We start from the raw sequence: 17,805 nt of genomic DNA, 5'->3' as shown, positions 1-17,805 counted from the left end.
CACCCCCTGCACACGCACGCACGCACCGCACGCACGCGCACCGCACGCACACGGTGCGTGCCCACGCCCCGCCTGCACGCACACGCCCACACTGCGCGCGTACCGCACGCGCCCGAGCTCGTTTACGCTCGTGCTTCCTCCCCCAGCCCCACCAATCAGGAGCCTGTTACTAGGCAGACTTCGCCTCGCGCTGCCACTCAGGAGACCGGTCCCGCTTGTATCCGGGTAGGAAAGCCGGAACGACCAATCGCATTAAAAGCGGGCGCAGTATCCGGGCAGACCTGCCGAGCCGCAGCCAATCAGAAAAAAGCGGCCGGCGGGCGCCGCGGGCGCGGCCCGGCGGGGCGCAGCACTTTCGGTTCCTGTTGCGCGCGGGGCCGCGGCACGTGGCGGGGGCGGCCCCGGGAGCGGAGCGGAGCGGAGCGGGCCCGGCCGGAGCAGCCCCGAGGTGGGTGGGGGGGGGGCGGGCCGGGCGCTGCCCCCCGGTGTCCCCGTGCCCGGGGACCTGCGCTCCCCGCGTCCCCGGCCCCCCGGGTGCTGCCCGCCAGGGGTCCCCTGCTGCGCCCTGGCCCCGCGTTCCCATCCCCGGCCGTGCCCGGTCCCCGTGTCCCGGTCCCCTGGGGTCCCCTGGGGTCCCCTGACCCCGGGACCTGCCCTTCCTGGTGTCCCCTGACCCCGGGTGCTGCCCTCCTCGTGTCCCCTGTCGCTCCCTGTCCCCGTGTCCCCGTCCCCAGCTGTCCCCAGTCCCCGTGTCCCTGTCCCCTGGTGTCCCCCACCCTTGGGGACCCGCGGGGCGAGGGGGGCTCCTCGTGCCCCCGGGCATCCCTGTCCCCTGCCAGGACGGGGGGGCTGGGGACAGCCGCTGCCCCTGCAGCCCCCGCCGGGACCCTTGCCCAGACGGGGCCCAGCACCTTCAGACCAGGACGGGGGGGACCGAGGGTGCCGGGGGGGTGCGTGGTTCTCAGGGGTTCCTTCCCTCGTTGAGGCTGAGTTTCTGGTTCCCCCCCGCCAGGAGCCTGATGCCATGGCTGACGAAGAGCCGAGCGCCCAGGCTGCCAGGAAGGGAAGTTCCTCGCCCAGCGGCTCCCGGGGCAGCACCACGGAGCCCAGCACGCTGCTGCAGAAGCTGCGGAGCACCATCTCGTAAGGGCCACGCTTGCTTGTACCCGGGCAGCTCGTCCCGTTGATCCGACCCTTCCAACTGCGGTGCCATCTAATCAGGGTGATTAATTGGCAGCCCCGGGGACCGGAGGGATGAGCGGTGCGGTGCCGTGCAGCTCCCTGCGTTAGCGCTGCGGGCGGCACGGCCCCAGGCGCATGCTGCTCGGTCCCCGTGCTGTGCTGCCGGCAGTGTTTTCACCTGGTTCGGGTGGAAAAGCCAACGTGGAATTTCACGGTAGCACAGACTGGTGTGTTAGGAGCACACGGGCCGTGGGTTTTTGCCCACCCTGCCCTCCCCATGGTCAGGATGGAGCACGCAGCACCTACGGGCAGGTGCTGAGGGTCTCTGGTGGGGCTGCAGGTGCTCAGGGGGTCCCGGAGCATCGTGTACAGGCAGCCTTTGGCTCTCGGTACCGCAGCGTGCCCACCCGGGCACCGCCCTGACCCAGGTGTGGGTGCCAGGAAGGGCCTGGGGCTGGGGCCGTCCCGCTCAGGAGCCGTGCGGAAGAGCTGGGTGGGAGCAGGCGGGTTGAGGAGGGGGCCGGGGCTCTGTGGTGGCGTCCTGCCCTGCCCTAACGCCTTCTGTCTCTGTCCCGTGCAGCAAATCCGTGCAGAACAAAGTCGACTCCATCCTGGTGAGTGCCTCTGCGGGATGTGGCACTGAGGGTGGGGGAATGCTGTGCCCCCCCTTCTCTGGTGGGCTCCCACCCCTCGTCTGGCTGGACTGGACCCTGGGTTCTGCCGGATCTCCCATCCCCTCGGGTCGGGATCTGGCTGCAGGGAGCAGCACCGAGAGCCCCCCGAGCGCACGGCCTGGGGGCACCCCTGTGCCCCACCCAGCACAGGTCGACCCCGTCCGGTCCCCTGAGTTCTGCCCTGCTCCACAGGGCTTCGTTCATCCCGCTGCCTTGTGGGCAGGCTGCGCCCACCCTCACAAGATGCTTGGGTTTAAACACCTCATCGGTTAGTTACTGCCAGGAAGGGTAACGAGAGCACTGCCTGCATCAGCTGCTCCCTGTTTCGGATCCTTAACCTCTCTTTGTCTCTGGTCCGGTTTCCCCTCCCTGTGGACCGTTTGACCGTAGCAAGATGTCCAGAAGTTTTCAGACAACGACAAACTCTACCTCTACCTCCAGCTGCCGTCCGGGCCCAGCCTGGGGGAGAAAAGGTGGGTGCTGGAGCAAGCTGGGGCAGTGTTCGGAGCTTGGCTGGGCTGGTGGGGTGACGGTGGGAGGTGGCCGCAGCTCTGCCTTCTCCTGGCCTGCTTCTGCTGCTTTTCCGCTCATTCGGTGTTTGTCTTGTGTTCCCCGGGGAGCAGCAGTAGCCTGGACCTGAGCTCGCTGAGCACGGCCGAGTACATGCACGCGTGCAACTGGATCCGGAACCACCTGGAGGAGCACACAGACACCTGCCTGCCCAAGCAGGACGTCTACGATGCCTACAAGTGAGCGCGGGGACGGGCCTGGCGCAAGGAGCGTCTGGCCCCGGGGCTGGGCTGGTGCAGCAGAGCCCCACGGGGGGGTTCAGAGGGCAGCGGGTACCTGGGTGTGTTTGGGATCGGCCCTGCCCAGCACCGAGCAGGGGAGGAGTGGACGTGTCGGGAGGGCAGTGAGGGCTCGGTGACGTTACCCTGCAGCTCTGTCTCTGCCTCTCCCTTAGGCAATACTGCGATAACCTCTGCTGCCGCCCTCTGAGCACCGCCAATTTTGGGAAGATCATCCGGGAGATCTTCCCAAATATCAAAGCCAGAAGGCTGGGAGGCCGAGGACAATCGAAATATCCTTCCATGTGCCCTGCTGGCCGGGGAGGCCCTGAGAACCAGTCCCCGTGGCAGCAGCAGTCGAACTGGTGGCAAGAGCTGCTTGGTCTGCAGTTATTCCCATGTACGAGTCTGTGCACAAGATGGTATTCTGTAGCTTCTGAGAGGGTCCGGTTCCTGTTTTTTCAGCTCCTGAAGTTTCAGCTTGGTTACCCGAGGGCAGCTTGGAGCTGCCACGTCCCTTCCACGCACCCCGCTGGACTCGGAGCCGCCCGGGGCTTGCGCACGGAGCAGGGCAGCAGCGCGGGTTGGTGCAGGGCCGGACGCTGCCCTGAGTCACAGACAAGCCCAGACCCTTTCGGCAGTCCCAGGCGGCGATGGCGTGAGCCCTGCAGCCGCATCCCTCCGAGTCGTAACCCGTCGCCTCTCGCGGCTGTGTTGTGTGGCTGACAGCCCTTAACCTTGCCAAACGTACTGCTACAGCGGGATCCGGAGGAAGACGGTGGTCAGCCTGCCGCCCCTGCCCAGCCTGGATCTCAAAGTTACGGAGACTGTAAGTCCTCGGGTGCCTCCGCTCGAGCTTTGCCAGCCCCGTTCTGGCAGGGGAGCAAACCCCGCTCGTTAGGTCTGACGAAGGCAAGGGGCAGAGGGGCGCCCTCTGCGTTCCCATGGGCTGTGGGGCGAGTGAGGCTGGGAGGAGGTTCTGCTCTGTCCCCTGAGCCTCCTAAAGGGCAGACGAGGTACGTGCTTGCTCGTGCAGGCTTGTGACCTGCCGGGGTGTCCAGATCAGGCCCTGTGTGCACCTGGGGAGTCCTGGCCTGGGCCGGGGAGGCTCACGGCTTGTCCTGCCGGCAGCAGTCGGAGCTGACGGACCTGGTGCAGTCCTACAACAGCGAGGTGATGGAGGCGGCCTGCGCCCTGACCTGCGACTGGGCTGAGAAGATCCTCAAACGCTCGTTCAACAACATCGTGGAGGTGGCCCAGTTCCTCATCCAGCAGCACATCATCAGCTCGCGCTCGGCCCGGGCTGACCTGGTCATGGCCATGGTGGTCTCAGGTGGGTCTGGGGGGGCGGGGGGGGGTGGAGGCTGGCACCCTGCAGAGCCCCCTGGGGACCCCTGAGGGGCGCGGAGGCTTTGGGAGCGGGTTGGCCCAGGGGTCGGGTTTCCCCCAACGGGTGTTGTCCCCGTCTCATCCCCTGCTGTGTGTCCACAGAGAGCACGGAGAAGCTCCACCGCGATGGTCGGTCCCCGCTGGCGGCCAAGAAGAACGGCCTGGAAGCTTCAGAGAGCGGCGACAGGAGCCAGGGGCAGGTGAGAGCCTGAGCGTGCCCGTCGGGGTCCAGGAGGCCGGGGTGCCCGTCTTGCCGTGGGGTGCTCGGTCTCGGGATGCAGCGGGGAGGCCTTGGGAGCAGCCCAGGCCTGCACGAGGCTGCTGCCGCATCCCTCTGGCTCACACCTCTTTTCTGCTTGCAGAGCAAGAAGGAGAGCAGCCCCAAGGCCTCTGTCCCACCACGGCCCGAGAAGAAGAAGCTTCCAGAGCCCCCCCGGCCGGCGAGCAGCCCCCAGGTGAACGCCCTGGTCGCCCGCCTGCCCCTGCTCCTGCCCCGCATCCAGCCCGGGGAGAGACTGGTGGCGCCCGGGGCCGCGGCTGTGCGCTCCTCCCCGCCCGTGCTGGCCCCCAAGCTCACGGCCGCCCCCCTGGGGGGCACCGTCAAGGTGGCCCTGCCGCTGCCGGTGGGCACGGCGTCCCCGTCGTCGCTGCCTCTGGGGCTGGCCCCGGGGGCCAACGGAGCAGCGGGGCTGCTGAGCCAGCAGGCGGCCGTGCCCGTCCTCAACATGCTGCTGCCCGGCGTGGGCGTCCCCGGGGCCGAGAGCCCCGCCAAGCCCCGCAGCGCGGGGAGCGACGGCCCCGGCCCGCAGGACTCGCAGCGCCCCAAGGCCGCCAAGCGTCCCCCGGAGCCCCCGGGGGCTGCCGCCGCCCCGCCGCAGAAGCGGAGACGGGGGCGGCCACGCAAGAGGCCGGAGGAGGGAGGCGCGGGGTCCCCGGCGGAGCGGGAGCGGGCGCAGGGGGGCCCGGGGGCCGCGGAGGAGCAGCTTGGCGGAGGGGCGGCCGCGGGGCCCGGCGGTGCCGCCGCCACCGGGGGCCGGCTCGGGGCCGGCCCGGTCACGCAGGTGAGCGTCATCCAGGAGGGCAGGAGCGGCGCCCAGCTCCCCGCCGGGGCCGGCGGCCGCGGGATGGAGGAGGACGAGGACGAGGAGGAGGAGGAGGAGGAAGCGCCGCCGAGCGCGGGCGAAGCCGGGCCCCCCCGGGGGGACACCGGGGCTGACGAGGGGCCCCCCCCGCCGCGCGGTGACGGACACAGGGCGGGGGCAGCCCCCGCCGACACGGCCCGGTGCGGCCCCGTGCTCCCGGGGGGCTCCCCGGGGGGGGCCGAGCTCTGCGCGCCCCCCGACACCTAGGGCCGGGGCCGGGCCCCCCCCCCCCCGCCCGCCTCCCCCCGCCATTAAAAGCCGTGCGCAGCCGCCTGTCCGTCCGTCCGTCCGTCTGTCCGTCTGGGACCGGTACCGGGATGGGGGGGGGGGGGGCCACGCGTTGGGGGGGCCGCGGGCGGGAGGAGGCGGTGGCACCGGGGGGGGCGCGGGCGGGAGCTGCTGGGGCCGCCCAGGGCGGGGGGCGGGGCCAGGGGGGGCGGTGCCTCGTCGGGCCACGCCCCGTCGGCACCAGGCCCCGCCCCCTCCGCCCCTCGGAGCGCGGCCACGCCCCCGCCGCCGGGGGGCGCTGCCGCCGCCGGGCCGCCAGGGGGCGCGCTCGGCCCCGCCCCGCCGCGCTCGGCCCCGCCCCGCCGCGCTCGGCCCCGCCCCCTCGCCCCGGGCAGCCCGGGCCGCCGGGGCCTGCGCCTGCCGCCGCTCCGCGGGGCCGCTCCCGCACCGCCACGGCTCCGGCCCCGCGCAGGTGAGCCCGGCGCCGCCGCCTCCCCGCCACCCCCCGGGCGCCGCCGCCGCCTCCGGGCCGGGCCCGGCGCCGCTTTTCCGGCCCGAGTCGGAAGCGGCCGCGCCGCGGAGGCCGGAGCGCTCGGGCCGGGGGGGGGCCGGGGCCGCGCGGCGCTCCCGAGCCGCCGCCTCCCGCCGGGCGGGGCCGGCCCCGGCAGCCCCGGCGGACCCGCGCCCTCCTCTTCCTCCTCCTGCCCTCCCCGGCAGCCGGCACCGACCGCCCCCGGCCCAGGATGCGCCGCCCGGACAGCCCCGCACGCCGGCACCGGAGCCCCGGGACGCGGCCCCGCGGGGCGGCCCCGCAGCAGGTAGGGCGCTCCGGGCCCTGCCGCGGCACCGAGCCGAGCCCCGGGCGCGTTCCGGGGGGCGCCGCGACCCCGCCTCCGCCCGCGGGGAACCCCCGGCCCCCCCCCCCCCCCCCCCCCCCGGTTCTCTCCGCCCCGCAGCGGAACTCGGCGGGGAGGAAGCCGGGCACGGCGCCGGGGCTCAGCCCGCTGCGGGCGAGGCTCTGCCGGCCCCGGAGCCCGGCGCTGCCCCGGCCCCGCGCTCCCGCAGCCGCGGCCCGGCCGGGGCCCGGCTTGGGCCGGCCGGAGGCGGCACCGGGCTCACCGCGGGCTCCCCTCCCGGCTCCCCCCGCAGCGCTTCGGGCCGGGCCTCAGGCGAAGGCCCGGAGGCGACCGCGGGGTTCGGGCGGCGAATTCGCGGCCGTGAGCGCGTGGGAGCGCCCGGGCCCGGAGCCGCCCGTGGCCGCGGGGGCCGGGAGCCTGCGCCCGGTGCCTGTGCGGCGCCCCGCGGGGAGCGGAGAAGGGGGTGCCCGGTGGTAGCAGGGGCCCTGTTCCTGAGGGGCTGAGGCTGTTCAGAGGCGAGAGGCGAGCGCAGGAGCTGGGTTATTGGTAAATCGCCGGAGCTGAGCCCTTCCCGGGGGGCTGCGTGATCTGCGGAGGAGGACGGAGCGAAGGAAGAGCTTGCGGCGGCCTTGTGGGGCTGGCAGGCTCCCCCTGGGGCTGCGGAGAGCAGCCGGGAAGGCGGGACGAGCTCCTAGGAAAGACGCCACAAAGCCAGGAGTACGAACGCTTTGCCGTGGATGGACGTTGCAGCAGGGGGCTTGGGGCATCTCTCCGTGCGGGAGCCGAGGAGCGGTTAGCAGCCATCCTGTAGCGCTCCGTGCAGCTCCTCGTTCTGCTGTGCTTCTCGTGCTGCTGACTCCAAATCTAGGAGCGAGTCCTCGTTTGCTGCGTGCGAGCCCCGGCGTTGCGGCTGTCCCGGAGCTCAGGGCTGGCCGAGCACCGCTTGGTGCGAGTTGAGCGCCGCGAGGCTGGGCTGGGAGGTGAGGTCGAGCTGGAGCGGGGCGCTGCCGCCCGCTCCCACCCTGCAGAGGAGCCCAGCAGTGCCGCGCCGTCACGGCAGTCCCCCTGATTGCAGGAGTTTTAGGGGTTCTAGGAGCCGCAGGGCGCTGTCAGCGAGCTCAGGCTGCCCCTCTGCAGATGCTTGGGCTGCTGCTGCTGCTTCTTCCGCTGGAGCGTCGCTTGCAACCCTCTGTTTTTATTAAGAAAGCTGCTAGGCAGGTGTGTCAGGGCTCTGTGGTGTGCGTCCTCTAGGAGGGAAGCTGCCTTTCGCTGGGGAGAAAGTCCCAAAGCAGCGCTGACATGGAGCGGGGCAGCTTTACGGGCAGTCTGTCCTCGGGACGTCTGGAGCCTGGTATGTCGTTATTTTTGTAGCAGACTGAGGCACGCGTGCTGTGCGTGGGCTGAATCTGGTTCAGCCGAGTGTGAAACACGGGCGGCGATCCGGCGGTGCCGGCGCTGAGGCTCTTGGAAGGGGATTTTGGGCTTGAAAGAGGAAGCGGCCTCCCCCAGCGAGAATCACTCGCCCTTGCTTCAGCACAGCTCGTAGCACGCTGCTGACCTGCCCGGGGTGAGCCGAGTCACTGGCAGCCCCTTCACGCCTCAGTTTCCCCAGCCCTTGAGCCTGCTGGAGAGGCGCGGCGAGCTGCTGCGCTCGCAGGGAGCCGGAGGGGCGCCCTGAGCTGCGGCTCGCTTCTGTTAACGTAGCGGAGGGGACGGGAAACCTTCGGCCCGCAGCACAGCTCCGATGTGCTCCGTGCCTCCGTCCTAACTTGTGGCCCTCCCCGAGGCAGAGCAAGATGTGGAAGGCCATCAGCGCTGAGCAAAACAAAAAGTAACGCAGTGTAATGGGGACCAGATGTCTTCGCGAGGCTTCATCCTGCACTTCTGGTTGTTTGCCAGGGCTAATATTTCTTATTCAAGTCAGGCAGGAGGGAGACTTTTCTTTCCTGTAAAGCCACAGCTCCGTTCCCGGAGATCTCCCTTTGCTTTTGTTGCTTCTTGAAGGAGCTGTGCGCTTGAATCGCTTCACCGACGTGCTGCTGCTTCATCTGGTTCCTGTGCTAATAGGGGCTTCCCTTTGTGTCGTATTTAATCACCGGCTTCGGTGCAGTTCCACCAGAGAGAAACTTGGCCCGTTATGGCTGTGGGTGGAGGATGAGCCACATGAATTCAGCTCAGCCTGTTTTCCAGCCTGCGTTGCTTCATTGTGTGTAGCCGATGGGATTTGTGGCCCCGTTGAGAGCGGCGATTTGGAAGCAGGGAGTCACGCCGAGGAGCCGTGGATGGAGGTAAATAGCACGTTGCGATACGTTTGGCGAATTGCGACGCGACTCGCAGAAAAATGCAGGAGGCAGGGAGGGAAGGCCCTCGCTGGGAATTTGGGAGCAGGGATGTGTCCTGGGCAGGCTCCCAACGGCCCCGCTGCCGGGATGTTGCTGGAGGAGCCGGGTGTGCAAGTGCTGGGGGGGCTGAAGAGCAAAACAGAAACACGGCACGCTGGTTTCAAAGCCGTGCCCGTGGTGCGGAGGTAACCCTGCAGGCCCGTGGGTGGATTTATCTTGCGTAGTTCCTTAATCCAAGTTTAACCCACTCAGCAGTTACAGATCTCTGCCAGGCTGTCCCTTCGTCAGCGCAAAGCACTGCGGGGCGGCGGCGGAGCGAGCCTTGCCTTCCGGATCAACGTGGAAGAAGAATTTGGGACTTTGGGCTGGCCATGGGAAAGTCAGTGCTTGCAGCAACTGCGTTTTGAAGCACAGGTGCCTAGAAAGCATCGAGAGAAATTGTGTGAACCTGGTTTAGACGCCAAGTCAGACCCAGCCTATTCCGTGGAGGTTTAACACCCAGAACTCCAGCACGTGCTGTCCCTCTGCGCAACCGGTGCGGCGGAGTCCCAGGGCTTCTGCCTGTCTGAGGCCACCAGACTGCGGAAACAACGAGAATGTAAATATTCTTTCTCCTGGGGCTTGGGACGTGGCCTCCTGTGCCCCTCAGGTCCCTCCGCAGGAGGGAGGGCAGGGTTGCCTCTTCCCCAGCGTTTTGGTGGCGCTCCATCAGCTCCCGCAGCGCTGCAGCCGACGAAAGCCGTCTGGAGCGGGTCTACAGAAAGGCTGGAAAAACACCGGGTGCTTTGCTGAACCGTCACCGCGGAGCGGGTGTACATCCTGCCTGGGGGGCCGAACAAGAAGGAAGAAGAAAGGGGCAAAACTGGCGAGACGGAGGAGGAACTGGGCCCTGCCCTGCTGAAAATGGAATTGCAGGGGGTGAAGCGCTTTGCCCAGGCCTTGCAGGGGGGATCTGGACCTGGCCCGAGGCTTCCTGAGCTGGGAGCTCTCTTTACCTTTTGCATCGGGTTTCAAACGAGCAGTTGATGGGGAGAGGAATCTAATGGCATCGTAACAGCCTGACGAGGACGTGGAAGCGTTTGCCTGCATCAGTCGGGCAGTCCGGGATGCCGACGGCCCCACGAGGGTGCTGCGGGTGGGAGCAGCCCAGCAGGGAGGGAAGGAAGGAAGGTGCTGTTGTGGCGCGACGGATGCCAGCGCTGGGTTCGTGCTTCTCTTGGTCAGCACTGGCCATCCCACGTGCCTCGATGGGAAGGGTCCCAGGACTGCTCCTGCTCTCCCGTGACCCTTTCCTTCCTCGCGTCTGGTTTCACGCCGTGTTTCTCTGCAAACCCTGCCTGGGTCGTGCTGAAGGCTCTCCTCTTTGCTGGTGCAGTGCTAATTTAAAAATTGCGTCGTGTGGGCTCTTGTGGGGCAATGCTGGGCTCACCGAGAAGGAAAAACAACTTCCTTGTGCTCGCAGGGTCTTTAGGATCTAATGACCACAAATATTTGAAGCATGTGGGATTTGGACCAAAGGGAATGGCAAGCACAGAGGAAAATGTTGTGCAGCACTGCTGTGTGGGCCGAGTGAAAGATGTTATTCATATTAATCTGAAGTGCTGAACTTTGGTCAGGCTCTTTCACTCCCTCGTTAGGGCGTAAGTGCTTCTAAAACAAGAGGAGGAAGCTGGTCTCTGGAAGCCGGCGCGTGCACCTGGGTGTGCTGGTGGTGTTTTCACTCGCCACGGCGCCCGCACCGACCCAGATAGCGGCCTTGGCCGCTCGTCCCGGCGCGCTGCTGCCCTAATTAATTAGCCTGCCAGGGAGGTGGCGCGGCGCAAAGCGGCGTCCCCGCTCCCGGTGGTCCCAGAAGTAATTGTACTGGGAATAACGAAGCGCCGCAACCCCGGGATGGCGGCAGGAGGGGGGCCGACGTTTGCTGTGGAGGGCGAATCCTCCCCGCTGCCCGTGGGAAAAACCAGGAGTTAAAGCGGAGGAAACGGGGCTGAGGCAGATCTGGGCGCCCGGCAGCTGTGGAAGTGCCCCCGCTGCCTGCTTCGGCCCCGGATCGGCCCCGCGGCTCGCGGTCCCCCCGCCGTGCCGTGCGCGGGTGTGATGCCGCGAGCGCCGGCCTTCGAGCGCTCGTCCTCGAGGGTTTATGCCGCAGGCCAGCGGATGAGCCTGTAATCGCCTGCAGAAATAAGCAGATAAAACCAGGTCGTTAAATTAGCGGGGAAATGCCTTGCTGCAAGAACCTGCTGGCACGGTGTCTGTGGCAAAATCGGGGCTGGGGGCTGCGGGGCGAGCAGGGGCAGAAAACTGTTCGGTGAACTCCTTTTCCAAAGGCCGTCGTTTTTTCCACCGTGCTGGACATGAAAAGCAGGAGGGAATTGGCAATCTGCTTGCAGCGCTTAACATTTGTAAAAGGCATTGTGTCCTTCTGCTGATCACGAGCTGTCTTGTTGGATCGTGTGAGCAATAAAGGGAAGCAGTCAGAGCCACAGTAATGATGCTGGAGTGAATAGGGTGCCTTATTTTATTTTTAGAGGGCGATTTCACTTGGCGCTGGCCTTCTTTATTCTTGCTGGCTGTCCATAGAGGTGCACGGCTGCTCTTCTTATCGAGACGGGAAACCGGGAAGCGTGTTCAGTCCCGCATTTATCTTATTTTTAAAATGCAATTAGGCGCTTATCATTGGCAAGGATACGTAACCCGGGCGTTAGTGCCCGGACTTTGAAAACCGGGCCACGACGAAACCTTGGATCTTGCTCCAGAGCTGCGCGCGCTGGCTCCTCGGGGAGCACAGGCCGGGACGGTCGGGGAATTTCGCCTTGGGAGCACCGCTGTCGATGCTGTCGGCATCGGTCCCAGAGGGGAGGTGAAGGTCTAAAAGCTTCATGCGGGATAAACCCTGCAGCAAGCAGCGGAGCCGCTGGGTGCACCCAGCCGGGGACCCCCTAATCCCGCAGGTGGCCACACAGCATCGCAGCATTCCTTTCCTGGCATACGTAAAGCAACCTGGTTATTTTTCCCCCCCCCTCTCTTTTTGGCTTGCTCAGTTTTTTTATTGTCATGGTAACAGGGGAATTTGTTGTAGTGGCTGATGGAGGTTTGCAGCTCTTTCAGGCCTGGGTGGCAGGGGTACCGAGAAGACCATTAAAACCCAAGCACCCGCCTCGGCGTTCCCGCGTTGGCTTGGCCACCTTTGTCGAGACAAAGCCTTTTTGGAAAGGTTTGCCCCAAAGCCCACCTCTCTGTGCGTCCCAGACTGGATTCCTGCTTTCCCACCTTCAGCCTAGAAGCTCTGTCCCACACAGACTGCGTCCCTGACTCCTTTTTGTCTTGTTTTTTTTTTTCCAGCTCTGAAGCGTGCAGACCCACCACTGCTATGGGAGACTCTGTCGGAGACCCGGTGCCCAGCTCTGCGCCGCAGGGGAACGGCGGCACGTCCCTCAGCGTCATCACGGAGGGCGTCGGGGAGCTGGCCGTCATCGACCCCGAGGTGGCAAAGAAAGCCTGCGAGGAGGTCCTGGAGAAAGTTAAGCTGATGCACGGCGTTTCCTCGGACAGCTTGACAAAAGCAGCTGATGGCAGCGAGGCGGAGCGCGCCCCGCGGACTGCTGTGGATTTGCCCAACGGAGACGTCGGGGAGGGCTGTGAAATCAGGTGCTTGGACGATCTGCCCGGCACGGCCTCTAGGATCCAGGAGGAGGACGAGACCACGGCCAACACGGTGAAAACCGCCCGCAAGCGGCAGAAGAATAACTCTGCCAAGCAGTCGTGGCTCCTCCGGCTCTTTGAATCCAAACTCTTTGATATCTCCATGGCCATTTCATACTTGTACAATTCAAAGGAACCTGGTGTGCAGGCTTACATTGGGAATAGGTTGTTCTGCTTTAGGAACGAGGAGGTGGACTTCTACCTGCCACAGCTGCTCAATATGTACATTCACATGGACGAGGATGTGGGGGATGCGATCAAGCCCTACATCGTGCACCGCTGCCGGCAGAGCATCAACTTCTCCCTGCAGTGCGCCCTGCTGCTGGGCGCCTACTCCTCGGACATGCACATCTCCACCCAGCGACACTCCCGTGGGACCAAGCTGCGGAAACTCATCCTCTCGGACGAGTTGAAGCCAGCTCACAAGAAGAGGGAGCTGCCGTCCCTGAGCCCGGCGCCCGACATGGGGCTGTCTCCTTCCAAAAGGACTCACCAGAGGTCCAAGTCGGATGCCACGGTTACCATCAGCCTGAGCAGCAATCTGAAGCGCACAGCCAGCAATCCCAAAGTCGAGAGCGAGGAAGAGGTAATGGCGGGGCTCTCCGAAACACGGCCTGGGAGGGGATGCCCGCGGGGATGCGCTCGGGGGGTTGGCTCTCATCTCGTGGCTCCTCTGCTGCAGGATTGCTGTCCTGGTAGCTGCGAAGGAAGCTTTGGTGCCGCTGTCTTTGAGCGAGCTGGCCTTAAAATTCACGCAGAGGAGAGCCGTCAGCCCGGCTCCGGTGCTGTCGGCGGCGTCGCTCTGGTGTCCAGTGTGTGTTGGCACAGGCTGGCGTCGGGGCTGGGGGCTCAGAGGCTCCCTGCGGCCCCCCCACCCCGAGCCGTTCCCCTCCCCGGCCCCACAGCTTGCCACGCTCGTCCCTGCCGCGCCGAGCGGTCCCCGCAGGGTTCACCAGGGAGGGACGCGCAGGCAGAGTTTCTCTGAGATTTCATTTCCATAGAAAGCCGGGTTCGAGGAGACGTTGCTTTCATCCGGAGGCTCGGAGGCACGGCGCGAGCGTGGGAGTGCCGCTCCTCTGGTTTCGCTCGAGGAAGCTGAGGCTCTGAAGGGGGAATTTTCGTGGTGTGAGGGGAAGGGGGGATGTGAGATGCAGATAAAGCAAAGGGCTGGGTTAGCAGGGCTGAGCTGCTTCCTACGCCGCTCAATTCCCACCCGACTTGGGCAACTGGAGTCGGTGTCTGTTTTGCAATCTAAAGCCGTCCGATCCCTGCTGGAAATCTGATTTCCTCCTTGTCCCAACCTGTTTGGGTCAGGCCTGTTCGCAGGAAGGGTGCTGGGCACCGAGGGCTGGGAGCTGCTGCTGGTGCTCGGGGCGCGTGGGGACGCTCCTGCCCGCGGCTGGGGTGCTGCAGCTGCTGCTCCCACCGCGGACCCCCCAGGGGCAAACAGGCCACGGTGCTCGCCTACGGCCGTCGCTCCACCACGAGCTCGACTTTTGATTTCTGCTGTTTTATCACCGCTCCGAGGCAGTGGGAGGCCGGAGGGGCTGCGCGGGGTAGAGGGGACCTTGCCAGTTTCCAGGGCTGGGGGCTGATGCGGTTCAGTGCCAAAGCAAACAGGGATTTAACTCGGGTGTGCGTGTGTTACGCGTCTTCCGAACCTGAGCTGCGCCCGTGGGCCTTGCAGTGCTCACTGTTCAGTGTCATGAAGTTATCCACGCAACTTCGCTTCAGCTTCGGTGCTGAGCTGCTGTACCGGCGCGTGCCTGAGCCTCCGTACCAACGCGCTGAGCACAAACCCTTGCTTGAGCAGGGCTTCTCCCAAAGAGCATGCGGATTATTCACTTCATGCATCTGCTGACAGGGATTTTTGGAGCAGGAGGGTAAGCAGCGTCCTCCGGATGTGGGGCTGGAGGGAATCAAGCTGGAAGAACAGTCAGGATTATTTTTTTTTGCCGCTTTGTTGTCGCGGGGCTGACATTCTCAGCACGAGCATCGACCTGGCGGGGTGGGAGGTGCCAGGCTGAGACCGGGGCATGGAGTGGGAGAGGAGGATGGGGAGCTGAGCCCGTGCACGGAGCAAAGCAGCGCCTCTCCTCGCCCTGCCTCACGCCGCCAGCCGGGACGGTTCAGCCGGCTCGGAGCAGGCTCGTGGCACCCTGTCCTGGGCACCCAGACCCCGCTCCGGGCGGCTGCTTCCCTGGGTCACCCCTGCCTCGTGTTGAGACCTTGCCAGCGGACTTCCCCGCTGCCCTGTCTAGACACAGGGATCTCGTGATGGTTTTCGTAACGGGGGAGGATTTCTTGGCTTTTCTGCCTCGCCTAAAATTCCCTCTGCTCCACGCCGTCCTGTACATCGTTAAGGGGCAGCGTGCCTTCCTGCCTGCGCAGAGCTCGGGGATGGCGCGTTGGGAAATGGGTGCGAGGGAGGCTGCAGAGCTGCAAAGCGTCGCTCAGCCAGGCTGGAAATGCTTTGGCCGGTTGCAAGCTAAAACCACCCTGCTCCCCGTGCCGCTGCTGCTCCCGGGCCGAAACCCAGCCGGCCACAGGGCACGTGGCGTTTGGGGACAGGGAAGCGGATCTGCCACATCTTTCCCTTTCGCCTGCACGGTTGAAAACAACTGGCTGATGGAAAGCAGGACGTGCGGAGGCCTCATGCTCACGCCGGCTGCAGCTGCTCGGATAATGGAAACCGAAGCTTTACATAAATTATAGATGAAAGGAGCGCTGAGAATAGTTTCTCTTGGCAATGTTTGAAGCGTATTTTGATCTAGAGGCCACGCAAGCTGTTTAAACGTTGCGCAGCAATGGGGATACTCGAGGCGCCGTAAGAGCTTTCCTGGCCTCTGAATGTCCCGACCCAGCTTCCTGGGGCTGTGTCGTTGTTAACATCACGGTGCTTGGTGTTACTGCCCGTACTGGAGACCCGCAGTGCCCTGCGTTCTGGGCTGCTTTGACCTACAAGTGGATCTCCCTCGGGCCAAGAGACCGTCGGATGCATGGATTGGGTCGCGCTGGGACCAGCCCTGAGCTCGTTCCCCAGCCTCGCTTAAACTCGAGGTTTTACAGCAGTAAAGGCTCGTCTCCGCTCGTCTGCGGGGGTTCTTCTGCCTCCTGGGTGCTGCCGGGTCTCTGCTGTCGGTGCCCGGGACATTGAGGCAGGGGTCGAGATCCCACTGGGAGGAGGAAAAATCAACTTGTGGTACCGAGACTGGCTGGGGGGTGCCTCGAAGGGTCCCACGGAGCACAGAGCCTGAGCCTGGCTGGTTTTGTTTCTTTGTTGGTGGTTTTTTGTTGTTGCTGCTGCTGTTTGTTTTGTGTTTTTTTTTTAATGAAACCTCTTCCATGCACCTTTGCAGCAAACCCTGCAAGGTGCAGAGTTCTCCCAGTGCTGGCTCGGTGGGGATTTGTTGTGCAAACACATCGGGCTTCCTCTGCAGCATGCAAATGCGTCTGCAGCAGTTCCTCCTGCAGGTAGGTGCTGAGCAGCGGCGGCGGCGCCCACCCACACGCCAGCCCCGTTCTCAGCCCAGCGGCAGGCACACGAGGGCTGGGGCTCGCTCCGCCAGCGAGCCCGGGCAGGGACCCCCCGGCGCTGTGCTCAGCATCCACCACCTCTCAGCGTTTCTCGCAGCGCTCTCGCTTTTGGCAGACGCCTCTCAGGGCCGAAACCCCGCGGCTCCCCTCCGAGCTGGAGCCAAAGCTGGGCGCGAGCCACTTCCCTCCGCAGCCTGCCCCAAGTTCTGCCTGGCCGGCTCCGCACCGCCAGCCTCACGCGGGACGCTGGGCCTCGGCCCCCCAAATCCCCCGGCACGTCGTGGCTCGGCCCCTGGCTGTGGCCGGAGGAGTTGGCGCCGCGGTGCTGGGTCCTGGGGCTGTGGGCTCACAGCTGAGGTCCCGCGCCTGGATGCGACGCCTGGACGGACCCGGAGGATGCTCCGGTGCCTGGAGGCAGGGCACGCCGTGCGAACAGAAGCCTTCGGCTCAACCGGTTCCACTAGTCAGGTGAAAAAAGCCTGTAATTAGAAAGCTGCTAATTGAATAATCGGGTAAGAATCTGGGTTGGCTGAGGGAGGGAGCGCTGCGACGGCAGCTTCTGCAGTGCCGCGCCGAGCAGAGCTTCCCCGCGGTGCGAGCGCTGCCCACGGTCTGGGGGGGAGTGCTGCTTTTTTTTTTTTTTTTAGCAGCCACATCAGCAGGATCTTGAGCAGCCAGGGTTCGTATGCAAAGCTGTTTACGTCTGCATTTCTGCACAGCTTCACATATCAGAGCCTGCGAGCTTGCAAGCAACTTCTGAATTGGAAAGCTACTTTTTTTTTAGTTTTTAGAGGTTGAAAGCTTTCCCTTCGCTCCTCCCATCACGATCTACCCAAGTCTTTGGCCTCTTAACTGCTCGCTCTGGCTCCGGCTCCGCCAGGCAGGGTGTGGAGGAGTTTGGCCTTTCACCTCTGGAGCTGCACCCTCGGCGATGCCGGTGAAAGTGCCGGGTCTGGTAGAGCTCGTTTCTCCCCCGCTGCCCTACAGCGGCAGGAACGGGCTGCAGAATGCGTGCTGCGGTGGCCACGTGCTCCGAGGCTGCTCTGCCAGGCGCGTCCCAGCCCCACAGACTGGTCAGGGCTCGGAGGTTTGGCCTCTCTCCTGTCCCTCGGGGCTTGGGGGGCCTTCCTGCTGCCTCCCCTTGGCCACGGGGCAGCGGCAGCTCCAGCTGCAGAGCCGCGGGCATCCTGGTTCGGGGTCTCACCGCTGACAGCTCTCCCTGTCCCCGTAGCGCACAGCGTCACTGAGAGGTGTGACTCAAGAGCTGCCTTGGTTTGTTTTTCTTTTTTTTCTTTTGTTTTTAAGACACAAAACACTGCCATCCACAGTACCCAGAAGGTTTGTTGTTGGGTTTTACGAACAGTGTAAGCCCTTCTGCGGGGGATTTGGGGAAGTGAAAGCATCCCTGCAGGGCATGGAGTGCTGAGCTCACTTTCGGATGCTTTACAAGAGTGCTGAAGTTATTTTTATCGGTCTGCTGCTGTGTATCTGCTGGGTAGAGACTTGTACTCAAAGTCCTGAAGTCTTGGGAAGCACCGAGAACCTCGGCCTTAGTGCCTCCAAACCCCAGTGCAAGGCCTCCAGGAGGTGAGCAGGGATCGCGAACGGGTGTGAGGGCCACGACCGACTGGAAATAACACGCCGCACGTCGAATCTGGGTGGGCCAGCCCAAAATATTAAATGTTCGAGGCTTCTTGTTTCCTAGGTGACAAACCTGGAAGCCTGCCGGCACTCAGCGCACGGCTCCTCCGTATGTCGGGCTTGTGGGGAGAGGCGGCGTGCTGCTGGCAGCGCCTTCCAGCCCGCTCCCCGCGGGAACGGGCCTCGTGCGACCCTTCTGTCTGCCACCAGCAACTTCTCGAAGCGTCCACCAAATGCTGCAGGGAGGAAAAGCCAGGGACGCGCTCAACTTCTTCCCTTTTGCCGAAACGGCTGCTCCGTGATGGTTTGTGCCCCGTGTGGGC

General features: G+C 65.0%; 2 protein-coding genes across 9 annotated transcripts in view; both read left to right on the top strand.

Annotated features, from left to right (window-relative positions):
* The first annotated feature begins 314 nt into the window (after positions 1 to 314).
* RFX5 (regulatory factor X5) lies at positions 315 to 5,411 on the top strand. Of its 4 annotated transcripts, none has more exons than XM_066986003.1 (10): positions 315 to 448; positions 1,013 to 1,143; positions 1,763 to 1,796; positions 2,247 to 2,329; positions 2,480 to 2,605; positions 2,821 to 2,937; positions 3,392 to 3,473; positions 3,779 to 3,977; positions 4,136 to 4,233; positions 4,396 to 5,411. In XM_066986003.1, the coding sequence occupies exons 2-10, from the start codon at positions 1,025 to 1,027 to the stop codon at positions 5,380 to 5,382; spliced, it is 1,845 nt and encodes a 614-aa protein (XP_066842104.1). In that variant the 5' UTR covers positions 315 to 448; positions 1,013 to 1,024; the 3' UTR covers positions 5,383 to 5,411. The 4 variants fall into 4 exon arrangements, with proteins under 4 accessions (XP_066842104.1, XP_047910565.2, XP_066842106.1 ...); XM_048054608.2 differs by having other exon boundaries at positions 3,776 to 3,977; positions 4,396 to 5,410; XM_066986005.1 differs by having other exon boundaries at positions 431 to 448; positions 1,013 to 1,222; positions 2,251 to 2,329; positions 3,776 to 3,977; positions 4,396 to 5,410.
* Positions 5,412 to 5,771: 360 nt separating this feature from the next.
* Positions 5,772 to 17,805, top strand: part of PI4KB (phosphatidylinositol 4-kinase beta) — a 24,741-nt gene continuing 12,707 nt past the window's right edge. Inside the window, exons 1-2 of one of the 5 annotated variants that reach the window (XM_066985954.1) lie at positions 5,772 to 5,875; positions 11,945 to 12,890. In XM_066985954.1, the coding sequence (XP_066842055.1) occupies positions 11,973 to 12,890 (918 nt within the window). In that variant the 5' untranslated portion in view covers positions 5,772 to 5,875; positions 11,945 to 11,972. The other 4 variants (XM_066985953.1, XM_013201490.3, XM_048054580.2 and 1 more) reach the window with 4 other exon arrangements.

The sequence above is a fragment of the Anser cygnoides genome, chromosome 33, assembly GCF_040182565.1.
Source record: "Anser cygnoides isolate HZ-2024a breed goose chromosome 33, Taihu_goose_T2T_genome, whole genome shotgun sequence".
Lineage (NCBI taxonomy): Eukaryota > Metazoa > Chordata > Aves > Anseriformes > Anatidae > Anser > Anser cygnoides.
Note: the sequence above shows the minus strand (reverse complement) of the source record. Positions and strands in the feature narration are given on the sequence as shown.